General features: G+C 44.5%; 1 protein-coding gene across 1 annotated transcript in view; it reads right to left on the bottom strand.

Annotated features, from left to right (window-relative positions):
* Positions 1 to 8,301: 8,301 nt before the first annotated feature.
* The window catches only part of PLB1 (phospholipase B1), a 185,524-nt gene continuing 179,980 nt past the window's right edge, over positions 8,302 to 13,845 (bottom strand). The window contains 3 exon segments of the mRNA XM_032652827.1: positions 8,302 to 11,750; positions 11,752 to 11,819; positions 13,344 to 13,418. Of these exon segments, the coding sequence (XP_032508718.1) occupies positions 11,618 to 11,750; positions 11,752 to 11,819; positions 13,344 to 13,418 (276 nt within the window). The 3' untranslated portion in view covers positions 8,302 to 11,617.

Genomic DNA, 13,845 nt, shown 5'->3' with positions numbered 1-13,845 from the left:
GAACCGTTGTAGGTGGAGGTGAGGCAGTAGGGTGATAGATTAATGCAAGAAAAAATTTAGCTAGAGAGTTTTGAAATACAACTTGCTGTCTGTATGATCCCTGGAAATTTCTGATTCTCATGATTTGGGGCAGGGCCCAGTCATCTGCATTTTTTTACAAGCTCTCCAGGTGATTCTGTTATCAGTGGAACTTGTCCTGTATTTAAGCATGTTTTCAAGAGGGCTGTGGAAGGTATCTAATCATACCATGCTCTACTTAAAACAAATCCTTCCCTTCTGCCTCTAACATACTGTCAAATGCATCCTGGACAAAGTCCAACTCCTTAGCATGGGCTTCCAAGTTTCTTCACAATTTCCAGGCTCAGGTACTAAGGAGGATAACGCTAGGAGACACTGTTTCTCATCAGGGAAGAAAACAAATCTCCCATTCTCTTTAAGAAAACACTGCACAGTGCTAATGTGAGGAGGGCACATCTTAGGTCCTTAACAGAAACCAGTTTCACTACCTGTTTCTTCTGATCAGCTATGAGTATTTCCACGTTCCCCAAACATTTTGCCACTCATCCCATAACTCAGATGCTTTTCCTTCCTCCCACTGAAATCCTACCCTTCTTTTATAACTTATTCAAAGGTTCCACTACCTCTAGTCTGAAATCTTCCTGAATTTCTCCTCATTCTGTCTCGTGAGGGTCCTTGTATTGTATGCAACTTTACTCAACATTCACTACATGCGTTTACTTGTCTGTTTCTCCATCTAGCACAGTAGTTCTTAATTGTTCACGCCCACTACCCAGGACAGAATAACACAACCCCACCCCTCAGGGATCACTCCATGCTCAGGTCCTCTTAGGCAGGAGTCCAGAGACCAGCTTTATCTTCAGACCATTCTCTCTCTCTCAGGAAAGCACGTTGGGTTGCAAGAGTGTTAGAATGATGGGTTGTAGTGATAACTGTGATTTCAGGTGAGGACTTGTCCCCAAAGAAAATTATATAGGTTGACCCATTAGGATGTGGAAGAAAATATTACATTTTCTACTTATTTGCCATTTTAACCTAAAAATAAAGAAGAAGCTGGCCTTCCTAATATTTTCTTTGTGGATTGACCCTGGCATTCCATGCAAGTGTAACATGTATGGGTGGTTTCCCGGGTGTGGCAGTGTGAACCCAGCACAGAGGGATTTTAAAGTGGTCCTTTGCTGAAGTGTCTACTTTCAACATGCTGTGATGGACTGTCCTCCCAGGTCATAGAGTTAGAGAGTAATAGATCCGGAGTTGAAATCTGTCCTGACAACAAGCTGTCAGACAAATTAAAGCAACAAGAAAAATGGCAGAGCTGACAGGCCATGAGAGTAAGGGCTCATTCAAAGCCACATTGAGAAAGTAAAACAACGATGATCTAAGCTGACCTAACAAGGAGACCAAAAAAAAAAAAAAAACAAAAAAACCCACAACCTTACAAGCAAACCCCCCGCCCAAACGTTGACATTGATGCTATCAAGAAGTCAAGAAGTCTATATGGAATAGAATTTATAGCAACCTCTTCCGAGTACTAGCAAACCCCTGCCTAAGTGCATCATTGTACATTCAGATTTAAGCTAATGGAATGAAACCACACGATTCGCAAGACATTTCAAAACTAAGCATTTTGTAACATGTCAGTAAACCACTATATTTTTTAAAAGCAATGTTTGAAATCATAGGGTTTGAATTCAACACCTCACAAAATTCACTAAAACTTACTGATAAATGTTTAGAGGTAATTTTTTTTCCTTTTTTTTTTTTTAGTTTTCTTACTAGCAGAGGCAAAGAGCCACATGCCATAATGACTAAATAAAACAAGGAAACCACACAGTGCCCCCCAAAAAGAATAGGTACATGCTTGTCTGTGTCCATTGTTGGAAGATGCATAGAAAATATTGCCAAGTGTTAGATTATGAAGCTTTGGGCATCTGGATAGAAAACCCAATATAACTTAGCCTATGGTGTTTGTTGAATTGTTTCAGTTATGAAATATACATACAGTTGCTCTTTCTCTCTTCTGTGTGTACCATTAAAAAAGGAATACGTACCAGTGAAGACATATACTCAACAGAAAATTACTTCTTAAAAAAAAAACCCTGGGGCTTCCCTGTTGGCCACAGTGGTTGAGAGTCCGCCTGCCGATGCAGGGGACACGGGTTCGTGCCCGGTCTGGGAAGGTCCCACATGCCGCGGAGCGGCTGGGCCCATGAGCCATGGGCCGCTGAACCTGCGCGTCCGGAGCCTGTGCTCCGCAACGGGAGAGGCCACAACAGTGAGAGGCCCGCGTACCGCAAAAAAAAAACAAAAAAAAAAAAACAAAAAAAAACCTGGAAGCCATTTTCACTAATAGAGTTACTCCATTGACTAGAATAAAAAGATTTCCAGGTAAGAGTACAAACCAGCACCGTCAATGAAATTCTTTCACTGTATCATTTATTGGCAAGCTATTGCAGCAAAGCCAAAAGCGTACAGAATGAGATAGGATATCATCAATGTGGTTATTGTTACTGGAGCCAGAATCCTTAAGTGTAATAGAATCTTTGTAACATTTTTGTAATGAGATGGGGAGTCACCGTGAAAATATTTTGGCAATGTGCTCGTAAAAACCATCAAGCCTGAAGATGAATTACGCATTTTTTAAAATCAATAGACAACTGTTTCAAACTTGCTGACCTTTTCTCTGATGACAGCTGGTTGTTGGTAACATGTCACCTAGCAAATATTAAAAACAAACAAACAGAAACACCCACCTCACTTCATGAAAAGGAGAGGAAGTAATTGCTTTCTGAAAGTAAGTTGTAGAGTGTGGTGTGTGAAAATACTCTTTAAAAACAAAGGTAGGGGAGTGGGAGAGGGATGCACTGGAAATTTGGGATTAGAAGATGCAAACTATTATATAGATAATGGATAAACAACAAGGTCTTACTGTAAAACCCAGGGAACTATATTCAATAATCCTGTGATAAATCATAATGGAAAAGGAATATGAAAAAGAATGTATATATATGTATAACGGAATCACTGCTGTACAGAAGCAATTAATACAACATTTAAAATCAACTATTAATTCAGTAAAATAAATTAAAAAATAAAATTCAACAAAATGACAACAACAAAACAAACAAAATAGGTGGCGTGGGAGCTGGCTTTGAAAACACATGTTTGGAAATGTTGCTACTATTATGTGATTCCGCTGCTGACAATGATGAGCTCCCTCCATAAACTCTCATATCTGTTGTACATTAAAAATATCTGGGAAGTAAACTTTTTAAACCTGCTTTTAAAATTTCAAAATGACTTCATCAGTGGGGTGTGAACCCATCTGTGACAAATCGGATAGCTTCCAGATAGTTTGCTAAAAAATAAAGATTAACGTCAGGAAGAAGCGTATTTCAGAGTGACGTTCAACAAAAACCTGTACATTGAATGAGAATCATGACTTAGCACAACCAACCAGGTACATTCTTTTGTTTGGAACAATCCATCTTTGTGAGGAATCTTTTTTTCAGCCATGGTTTTTTTGTTTGTTTTTTTTTTTCCTTTGGCCATGCCATGTGGCTTGTGGGAACCTAGTTCCTGACCACGGATTGAACCCCGGGCCCCAGCATTGAAAGCACTAAGTCCTAACCACTGGACTGCCAGGAATTCCCAAGCCATGGACTATCGTTGAAAGTCAGTTCAGAAAGAAAATTAACCTGAAACAAGGCCTTTGAATAGTCACATCACAAAGCTCTAATCAAGAGTCTAAAATAGTGAAACATATTCAATCAAAACGCTGTCCTCCCCCCAAATATTACTATTTTAGCAAGAGCAAAACCTTTACTTCACCTTTATCTTGTTCTTTACAAATGTCTATTTTTGTGAGTTTTGTGATTGATGTATTAGTGTAGTTATATACCTCTATAGTTTGTAAATAAACATCGCTATATTGTGGTTCACGTGCTGACATTTTTTGCAGGTACATAATCTAATAGTGTGGCAATCCCTACAGCAGAATGTAAATCCCTTGGAGGTGACCCGAGCCTTCCTCATCCAAGTTTACTTCTCGCCCACACAGAGCACGTGATAAGGAGCCTCAGTTCCGTAGGCTGCCTGGCGGGCTGGCTGAATGAACGACATCAATCGGTAAAAATGTTTCCATCATAGGAACAACATAAACACTCAACTCGCGGAGGGGGGCGGGGTACTGAATACATAAATAAGCATTGGCAGAGGAACAAAAACCATCAAATGTGAATCCTGAGGTGCGTCTATAAATAATACTAATAGGAGCTAAATTCACTGAGTGTTCACTCTGTGCTAGGTGTGTTCCATATTCAGCCCTCGGACCCTCCCCGAACTTTCACAACAGCCTTGTGAGATATGCCAGCAGCAGGCTGGTGTCACAGGTACCTGTGCCACCTTCTAGAAGGAGGGCTGCCCTGGGGACAATTCTGGAAACTGTTTCCTTGTCTCCTCAGGGGATTTTCAGACCCAAAGACGATCCCGATCATGTGCTCTCCTGTGTAAAATGAGTTACAGAAAGAACTGGGAAAAGAAAGGTCGACATGGAGCCTCCATATATAATGATGTTATCATCGATCTGCAGGGCACAGGAGATAAGCTCTGAGCTATTTTTCCAGCAAGTGGAAAAAACCAAGCTGCCCTGTAGGCCCTCCCTGTGGGTAGGGCAACCTCGGGTCTGCCCCAGGGTCCAGCACTTCCTCTCTAGGGGGTTGACACCCCTTGGCCTCCTCCTTCCTCTCCCCACAGACAGGGGACAGGGTGTGCGGGGAGGTCCTGTCTCACTCTGGCTTTTGAGAGCGCAGAGCACTAAATGGTCTAAGGCAGGCTAGCTTTTTTATTTCTAAACCTAGACAGGTTTAGAAATCAACTAAAACCAGACTTTGTAGCATTATAGAGTCCCCTGGCCGAGTGAGCACGGGAAACGGCTGCCCTCCCAGGTGATTTGGGGACTGGAAGGTGAGAGCCTGCCCTCCTTTGTATCCTGGATCCTGAGATATTCCCCCAGTTAGAGGAACCAAGATGATAACACTTGGAAGGCTGTACTGTCAACTTCTTTCATAGTCCTTTTGGGATCTCAGCAATTCAGACAATTCCGAATTGAATTCGTTGATGCTCAGAAAGGAACTGTCAGAGGCACCTGAGGCCACCCTGTTCACCTCTGAGTGTGGGACCCAGGGCTGCTGCCTCAATTGTTCTATCCAAGGAAGAGGCCTCTTCTTAGATTACCGGGGCGGGGAGGCTGAGCTTCTGCTGGAAGGCCAATCACTTTATTCTAGGCTTAGGTTGAAAATGTTTGGAGGACCAGAGTGGACAACGCACTGCCGAGGGTGGGGAGAGCAGGATTCATGGACGCGCTTTCGGCCCAGTTTGCACACAGGAGAGGAGAATAACTACAGCTGCCATGTTTTCAAGCTCCTCCTCTGCCAGACCCTTGTCATACTTTTTTTTCTCGTTTAATCTGCTGACAGCCTTTTAAGGTAGACATTATCCCTGCTTTATTACAGTTGAAGAAATAAGGTCACTCCTAATCATTCAGAACTGGAATCCCTTTTTGCTCCCATCTGATCCCCAGCTCCCCTTCTCCCGGAGCCTGCTTGTGCTTGCGACTTTATTTAATCATAAAGAATGAAGTTCAACTGACTGAAACGCCATCTGGGTGAATGTATTTAGGAGAAGCCTCTGTTTCCTCCCCTCCTTCTCCCATCGTCCTCACTTCCTGCTCACCCAGCACTGTGTGACAGTGTCCTGATGGCAGCACTCTTGGTAATGCATGGCGTAGCCAGGGCCCAGGAGGGGTGGACTCTGGGCCTCCGGGAAGGCACATGTTCCCTTGGCCCTTGGTGTATCCCAGTGCCAGCTGCCAGAACAGTGGGACAAGCTTATAGTGACAAGTCTTCTAGACTTTGCATGGAACACAGGGGGGACACACCTGAGTGGCCTCCTATTGCTGGTGAGCCCTGGCTGCCACCCAACATCGCCATGCTGCTCAGGAGCTGGGCCCAAACTGGCCTGCTGCAGGGAGGCTGATTCCTCACCAGCTGGATGTGGGATCTCTTTTTCTTTGCCCGATCAACTTTGACTTATGTTTACTTCACTTTAGTGACTTTGAACACTCACCAAATTTCTGTAGGTGGCCCTGGGGTAAAGAAACTCCTCCAGGGGCTTCCCTGGTGGCGCAGTGGTTGAGAGTCCACCTGCCGATGCAGGGGACGCGGATTCGTGCCCCAGTCCGGGAGGATCCCACATGCCACGGAGCGGCTGGGCCCCGTGAGCCATGGCCGTGGGCCTGCGCATCCGGAGCCTGTGCTCCATGGCGGGAGAGGCCACAGCAGTGAGAGGCCCGCGTACCGCAAAAAAAATAAAAAAAGAAGAAACTCTTCCAACTGGTCACTGAATGAATAAGCAGCTAATTTAGCTTGGTTCTTTTATAAAACATCTTCCTCCTTCATTCTTTTCACTTAAAAAATATGAAATACACATACAGAAAAAGCCTGAAATATATATATATTCAATTATAAGAATAGTTATCAAGCAAGATCTTGTGAAACTACCACCCACGTTTAGAAATTGCCATTCCAGTATTGAGAAGCCTTCTGTATATCCCTCCTCAATCACCAACCCCTCCTCCTCTCAAAAGTAGCATTATGGTGTTTCTGATAATGGCTACACTGATTTCCTTTTCTACTTTTACCGCCTGTCTCCATGTTTAAATGGAGTCCTCTTACATGTGTTCTTTGTAATACTTCCTTCTTTTTCGGCTCAACGTTATATGTAAGAGTACACCCAAGCTGAGAATGCAGCTGTAGTTATTTCACGATGCATAATTACTCCGTTATATTAATACACCATGAGCCGTTTTTCCCAGTCCATTATCGATGGACATTGACCTCATTGTTTCTGGCTTTATTGTTTTTATGAACAACACTGCCATAAATATTCTCCTACAACATCCTCCCAAGAGAGACACATTTGCAAATGTTTCTTGAGAGCCATCACCTAGGGATGGAATTACTGGGTTGTCGGTTTCCACTTGTTCAGATTTACTAGGTTTTTATAATGTATCCTGTGGTTTTATATACTTTCGTATAATTTAAAAAAATTAGTTTTCCCCTTAGGTATTTTAAATTTATTATTTGACTGCGTTGGGTCTTAGTTGTGGCTCACAGGCTCAGCTGCCCCACAGCATGTGGGATCTTAGTTCCCCGACCAGGGATCGAACCCACGTCCCCTGCATTGGAAGGTAGATTCTTAACCACTGGACCACCAGGGAAGTCCCCCCTTAGGTATTTTTAAAAAGTCATTTCTTTCTAAAAAGTTTAAAATATGATTCTCATACAAATATAGGATGAATGTATGTCAAGACTTTAACTCAGTGATTAACAAGGGGATTATTAAGATGGTCAAGTCTGATTCAAAGGAGATTTGAGGAATGGAGATTTATGTTGTTAGCTTGTCAAAGGAATACTGAAATGATGTTGCTAATAGAAATACTAGTTAATGTTCTATAGGGTGATAAAATCATAACCTTGATTTATCTTTTCTACCAGTCAGAAATCCATTAGTAACATAACTTCATAATATCTGAGCTCTAATCAAATAGTAAATAGCAAAGTCAAACACAAGTGTATTCTAGATAACTAAATATTTCTTAGATGAGCTTTGTTCAACAGTGACATTAATAGGACACGTGATCACTGTCCTGCCTTCTTTTCCAAGTTTGGGATATTTTTTCTTAATAATACTGCATGCACTTTGCTTCCAAGTTTGTGGTGAGGATCAAATGAGAACATATAAAAGTGCTTTGTAAACTGTAAGGTACCAAATATATTTTCATTATTATGGTTGTTTCACAAAGCCCTCCTAAATAATCTATTGGATTTAATATGGGATATGGGAATTATTGAATACCTATTTTTTAAACTATTGTTTTTATCTAATTTAATTCTTACAAAAAGACTGAAAAGACCCCGAATCTGCTTTAGTTTTTCTGTCTGTAAGATTGGGATAATAGTAGTACCTATCTCATTGGGCTGTTGTGAGAATTAATGAGTAATATAGACTTACTGTTAAAAACAGTGCCTGATACATAGTAAATACACAAGACATGTTGTTTCATTGAGTGTCAAATCTGTTACTTGAACAAATCTACTGAAGATTATTTTTAATAATATATTTCCATTTGGTTCTTATATAAATCTGCCTTCATTAAAAAATTACCTTAGTCTTATGTTTTAAGTTCCTGTTTTTACTAATATACTTTATTTTTAGAGCAGTTTTAAGTTTACAGAAAAATTGTACAGAAAATACAGAGTTCCCAAATACTCGCTCTCTACCCCTGTACAGTTTCTCCTATTATCAACATCTCGCATTAGTGGAGTACATTGTCACAATTGATGAACCAATATTGATGCACTATTAAAGTCCATGGTTTCCTTTAGGGTTCATTCTTTGTGTTGTACAGTTTTTTTGGTTTTGAAGGATGCATAGTGTCATGTATCCAGCATACAGCATCATACAGAATAGTTCCTTTTGTCTTTAATCTTTCAAAATCTGCTTACATATAGTCTGTCTTCAATACTGTTATGTAAAATGTGGGTCTAATCCTGTCATTTGTTGTGTCTACTAATTCTCACTGGGATTGTTTCTTCATTTTTTTTCCTAATTAAAAGATTTGCTAGCTGCTATATAACTCCACATATACTCTAGCAAAATAAATCTTAGCCCCTATAGTTAATTTTTAAATCACAGCTTACTAACCAGAGATGGCTGAGTTCTTCAGACCAATTGGAGGCACAGGAACTCGTGGTGGCCATCATAGCCTTGTGAGGATAATGTGTATCCTCTTTTCTAGATTTTTATTTTATATCACATTTATTTGCAGTTCAGCCCAGTTTACTGCTAGAATCATCTGTTGTGTATTTTGGGGTTATTCCCCTACCCTGGAAACCAGTATTCATCTTGATGAACGTCCCATTATGTAATGAAAGTATAACTCTGGGCCAATTAACTCTTCTGAGTCTTGGTTTTCTCTTCTGTAAAAAGGGGATGATAAACAGGGATGTGGAAGCTTAATTATTCTGTACCATGTTGCCTGTCATAGTGCAAGCACTCTATAGGCAACTCTTATTGATGTTATTTTTCTTCGTACCAATCTTTTCCCAATAGCATTTTAGTCCCAAATCAAATGCAGCCTGGTATTACAACCATTTTAACAATATAATCACTATTAATTCCTTGTCCTTCCCATAGCGTGTCCCTAATCTGACTGTATCTGGCTCATCCATCCTCATTGTTTCTGGACATCTTTCTTGTTGTCCCTATATACACACCATGCTCATTCATCTCTCCACTTAGATGGAGTTTTCCCAGTCTCCATGACCCCATTCTTTTCAGCCTCTAACCAGATCACCTCTCCATTCTTCAGCGCTCAATTAAAGTTCTATGTCCTTTGTGAAGTCTTTTGACCAAGTTTAATCCACACTAATCTTTCTTGAACTCGAAAGCCTCTATGGAGAGTATCTCAGAGTGTAGCTTTCTCAGGATTTGGTGGTTTTGTTCCTGGTGTGGCTGTGATTGGCTTCCTAACTAGATTGAACATTTTCCTATAGGAAAGGACATGTTTCGTGTATATATAATACCACCAGGTTCAAGTAAGTGCTCTCATGTATTTTTAAATTTTGTCTTTTTAGTGTGTATTTGGTGGGAATTTGGGGCCTGGTTTGCGGTTGTGTCCCTCCAAAGAGGATTTCTCTTTATTTCTGCAAAGTGTTCCTTGGTGACCAGTCTGGGAACCACACCTTTCATTAACTTTTCAGACTGGGGCTCCTGGATTACTCAGGTAGTATAAATTGCAACCCCCAACCCAAGTGAGGGAGACTTGTGGTTATGAATTCCATGGTTCTTTGAAGTAGGAGCTACTGGAAGGGAAACTTATTTAAAAAAAAAAAAAAGTCGAACTCTTCGACTTAATGAGTTATCTTGGTTGTCACACTGTGTTAAGCCAGGAACACAAGCTGGGATTGCTGGTTCTTTAGGGTATGTGATATTGTTTTTCGTCCACAGGAAGAAGTGGGGCAGGTATGCTGTTTCCCTTTGTACAGAAGCAGAAATTGAAACCAGCAGAAACCTGGGACTGGGTAGGTCCTCTGCAGACTCTACTTTTGTCAAGAGAAACAATATGATGACCCTTCATGAGAGGAAGGTGGGCAGTCTTCACCCATACATTACCCCCAGTTCCTAAACCCATCTCTGGACCCCTCCCCACCCCCAGCAGCCTGGACCCTAGCTCAACTCTTCATAGAGGAGAAGACAACCCACTTTCGTGGGTGCAGTATTTTAGAGTTACAGAGCACTTTTCTACAGCATCTTGTTTTTTAGCAGTGCTGGGAGACCAGGCAAAATGGGTACTCTCATTCGAATTGTATAGATGAGGTGTCTGAGAAACTGGGACCTAGGCTGGTGATGGGGTTTGCTGTGAAAGCCACACATTCAAATGGTACATCTGGGATTCTAACTCACATTCTTTGTCATCTCAGGCTTTGGGGTCAGAGAGGGTACTTAGTTCCTGATGATAATGGATTTTTGTTTGCTTTTTATTGAGGTGAAATTCCCGTGACATACAATTAGCCATTTGAAAGTGAACAATTCATGCATTTAGTACATTCACAGTGTCGTACAACCACTATTTCTGTCTTCAGAAATGACCATCAACCCCGCCCTGGGTTTTTGTGCTGAATAAAAGAGCTTATCTGTGTAAGACATCCAGCTCAGGGCCTTGCCCCTGCTAGGGGCTGAATGGAGGGAGCTTGTGTTATCAGACTCTCTCTAGCTCTCTCATAAACCTGGTATGTAGAAAGAGGAATTCTTTTCTAAATTTAGCACCTTGAGAAAATCAGGTTGAGGATATGTGAAGCATTCATGTCCCAATCCTTTTTTTAAAATGACATTTCAAATTGCTCTCTTCCAGGAACCCTTCCCAAGGAACTCCTATTCTTGAAAGCAGACGCATTTACCTGCCACTGCCCCAGGACTGAACCACACGCTGTCACAGAGCATCTCGTAGTTTTGAAAGAGTTCGTCTCTTGGCCAGGCCGTTACATGCACAACCTTGGAGGTACCACGATGCTCTACCTTGTCCTGGGTACAGAAAAGATGTTGGATGGTACTGAGTGATGGCAGGCAAGCTCCAAAATTCCAGCCAAACCCTGGTGACCAAGGTTTTTCCCACATTTGAAATAGTGGTTTTGGTGACTGAGGATATGCCTGTTGGGTGCCAGTCGGGGCTCAGGTTGGCCATCCCCGTCTGAGACAAGGTCCCAGCTCCCACATCTGCACCACACGACAGGTTGGAAGGCGAGAGCTTCAAGCAGGCGAACCCAAGAATAGAACGGCTTTGGCCTTTATTTAGATGTGCCGATTCCAGGATCACAGGTCTCAGGCCCCAAGAAGTTGTGACTGTCCCTTTGGCTTCCTACATTACCAGGTGTTGAAGCGAGTGACCTCCGTAGTGGCCAGGGGTGGCCAAGGGAGAGGGCTGGTGAGGAACGCGGCTGGGGAATTCAGCATGAGAGCCCGCACAGGGCTGGCGGGCCTACAAGCTCACAGTGTTCAGACTTATGGGAGGATTTTCCCTCTGGCGACCCCTTAGGGCTCTCCAGGCCATCACTGTGCCGACACCAACCGCAAGGCCACCTCCTGCTGCCACTGGCACGGCCAGGAGAGCACTGGGGGTCTGCTTTAGCCTGGTCTTGGAGCAGCCGACTGTTCCTCAGGGTGCAGATGTAGGGGCGCCCCTGTGGAGGAGGAGAGGGTCAGGGCTCAGGGCCTGAAAACCACCCATCTGAGGCTTGTGTAGTCCCCATCCCAGAGACGGTGCAATAACCTTGTTTCCACAGCTCATCCCTGTTTGTAAAGCTCCTTCATCCACACTGTGCCCCAACCCCTGAATAAGGAGGGGGTATCCAAAGTGGTCAACACCCAGCTATAACCTCCTTTCCTGTCAACTCAGTTTTGAAAGATCGGGAACTGATAGGTGACCCGTGGAAGAGAGTCCTGAGGAGCTTGCTGAGTGCCCACCTCTGTTTCCTCTAGGCCGCCCCGGACAGCTATTCCCATCCTCCCATCCAGGAGTGCCCGCGAGCAGGGAGGTCGGTGTGGAAGGACAGCTGGTTCTGTAGTAGGTTAAGAACCCAAATGTGAAGGGCCTGCCTCCCTGGATCCTTTCCTTCCCCCCGGTGAATGCTGGTGGCATGGTGGCTGTGTGGAGCCCTGTGCTAGGAACTGGGAGGGGGCCTGAGGGTTCAGGTGTGACATCAGTCGCTTGCGGTCCAGTGGGAGATAAGACATGTTCAGAAACAAATCACATCACAGAGGAGCCTGGGTCAGTGCTTGTGAGAGGCGTGCACAGAAAGAGAGACCAATGCTGATGTGCGTCTGGGGTGGGAGTGGTAGGGTGAGATAAGGTGGACAGTAGCCCAGAGAGGGAAACATCTGGGCCTTGCAGGATGTGAAAATTTCCCACAGGCGGAGATGGGGGATGAGCCTCCAGAGGGAGCAGATGGCAGAAGCAGATGCACAGACGGGGGCTGTCGTGGGGCTTCTCTGGGAAGCCGCTCTGTTTCCAGGAGCGGAGTGTGTGCCTAAGGTGAGAGAGGAAGGTGGGCCTCTTATCTGGACTCTCCTCCATGGGCGCGGGGACCGGGGAAGGGTTTTGACAGCCTTGACAAGACTGGAATTCCTTCCAGGTGGGCACTCTGGGTCTGGCACGATTACAGGACGGACAGAGAAGGGAGAAAGGAGAGCTGGGGAGACAAGGTTGGGGCTTCGTCCCTGGTCCGGGCGAGGGCGGTGCGGGCCTGGACACTGGTGGTGCTGGAAGGCCAGGAAGACGATGTGGGCACCCAGAACAGACACGGCCTCTTATTTCTCTTTTCCTCCCAACCCCCAACTCCCAGGAGCATGCCTGACGTGGGAGGGCTCCTCGACGCATGTTTAAGACAGAGGATGCCACAGACCCTCCAGGGTCACGGGGGTAACGAGGGTTCTGGCCAGTGCTCGCTCATCTGCCTCCCCGGGCCTCTTCCTGATTCGGCGAACCCATCCCTTTGTCCCTCCCCTCACTTCTGGCTGCGGCTCCCTGAGGACCTGAGAAGTGTCGGGGCAGCCAGGAGAGGTGAGATTTGAGAATGGTGGTCGTGAATGAACGTGCATGATGGTGAAGCCTCCCGGGGGACTTTTGTGCCTCCAGATGGCCAGGACCTCCCCCCTCCCCCAACCCAGGCACCTGTTCCACTCTAGACAGGCAGGACCTTACTCACAGGGGAGGGGCACTTGAGTTTGGTTCGGCTATAGGTGAAGTTGTTGGAGGTTGTCTTTTGACCCACGGGTTCCAGCTGAAAAGAGAAAAGGAAACCTTGGTTCCCTCCAAAGCTGGGAGAGACCTCCCTGTCCGAGGGAGGAGAATCTCACACCAGATTCTCTCCCTTTGCAAGGCTGAAACCAGCCAAAGGGGCAAGACCTGTGGCAGACACTAGCGGCCCTGGGGCCGGAGCTGGACCTGACTTCTGACTCACAGACTGACAGGTCAGAGTCCATCAGAGGAGGGGGCAACCCTGAGTCTGTGTCCTGGATTTACCGAGGAGGACACTGAGGCCCAGGAGAGACTGACCGGTCCAGAGGCTGCAGCGAGAGTGGAAGGGCAGAGCCCAGGACCTCCACCTCCTGCTTTCCTGGTGGGTGGTTGTGACTGCAGACACTGTATTTTCAACTTTATAAAATGGTGATAATCATATTTACCAACTCCTTGAAGTGTCTGGGGAT

This window comes from Phocoena sinus, chromosome 13, assembly GCF_008692025.1.
Source record: "Phocoena sinus isolate mPhoSin1 chromosome 13, mPhoSin1.pri, whole genome shotgun sequence".
Classification (NCBI taxonomy): Eukaryota; Metazoa; Chordata; class Mammalia; order Artiodactyla; family Phocoenidae; genus Phocoena; species Phocoena sinus.
The sequence above is the reverse complement of the archived record's forward strand: the minus strand, read 5'-3'. Positions and strand labels throughout refer to the sequence as shown.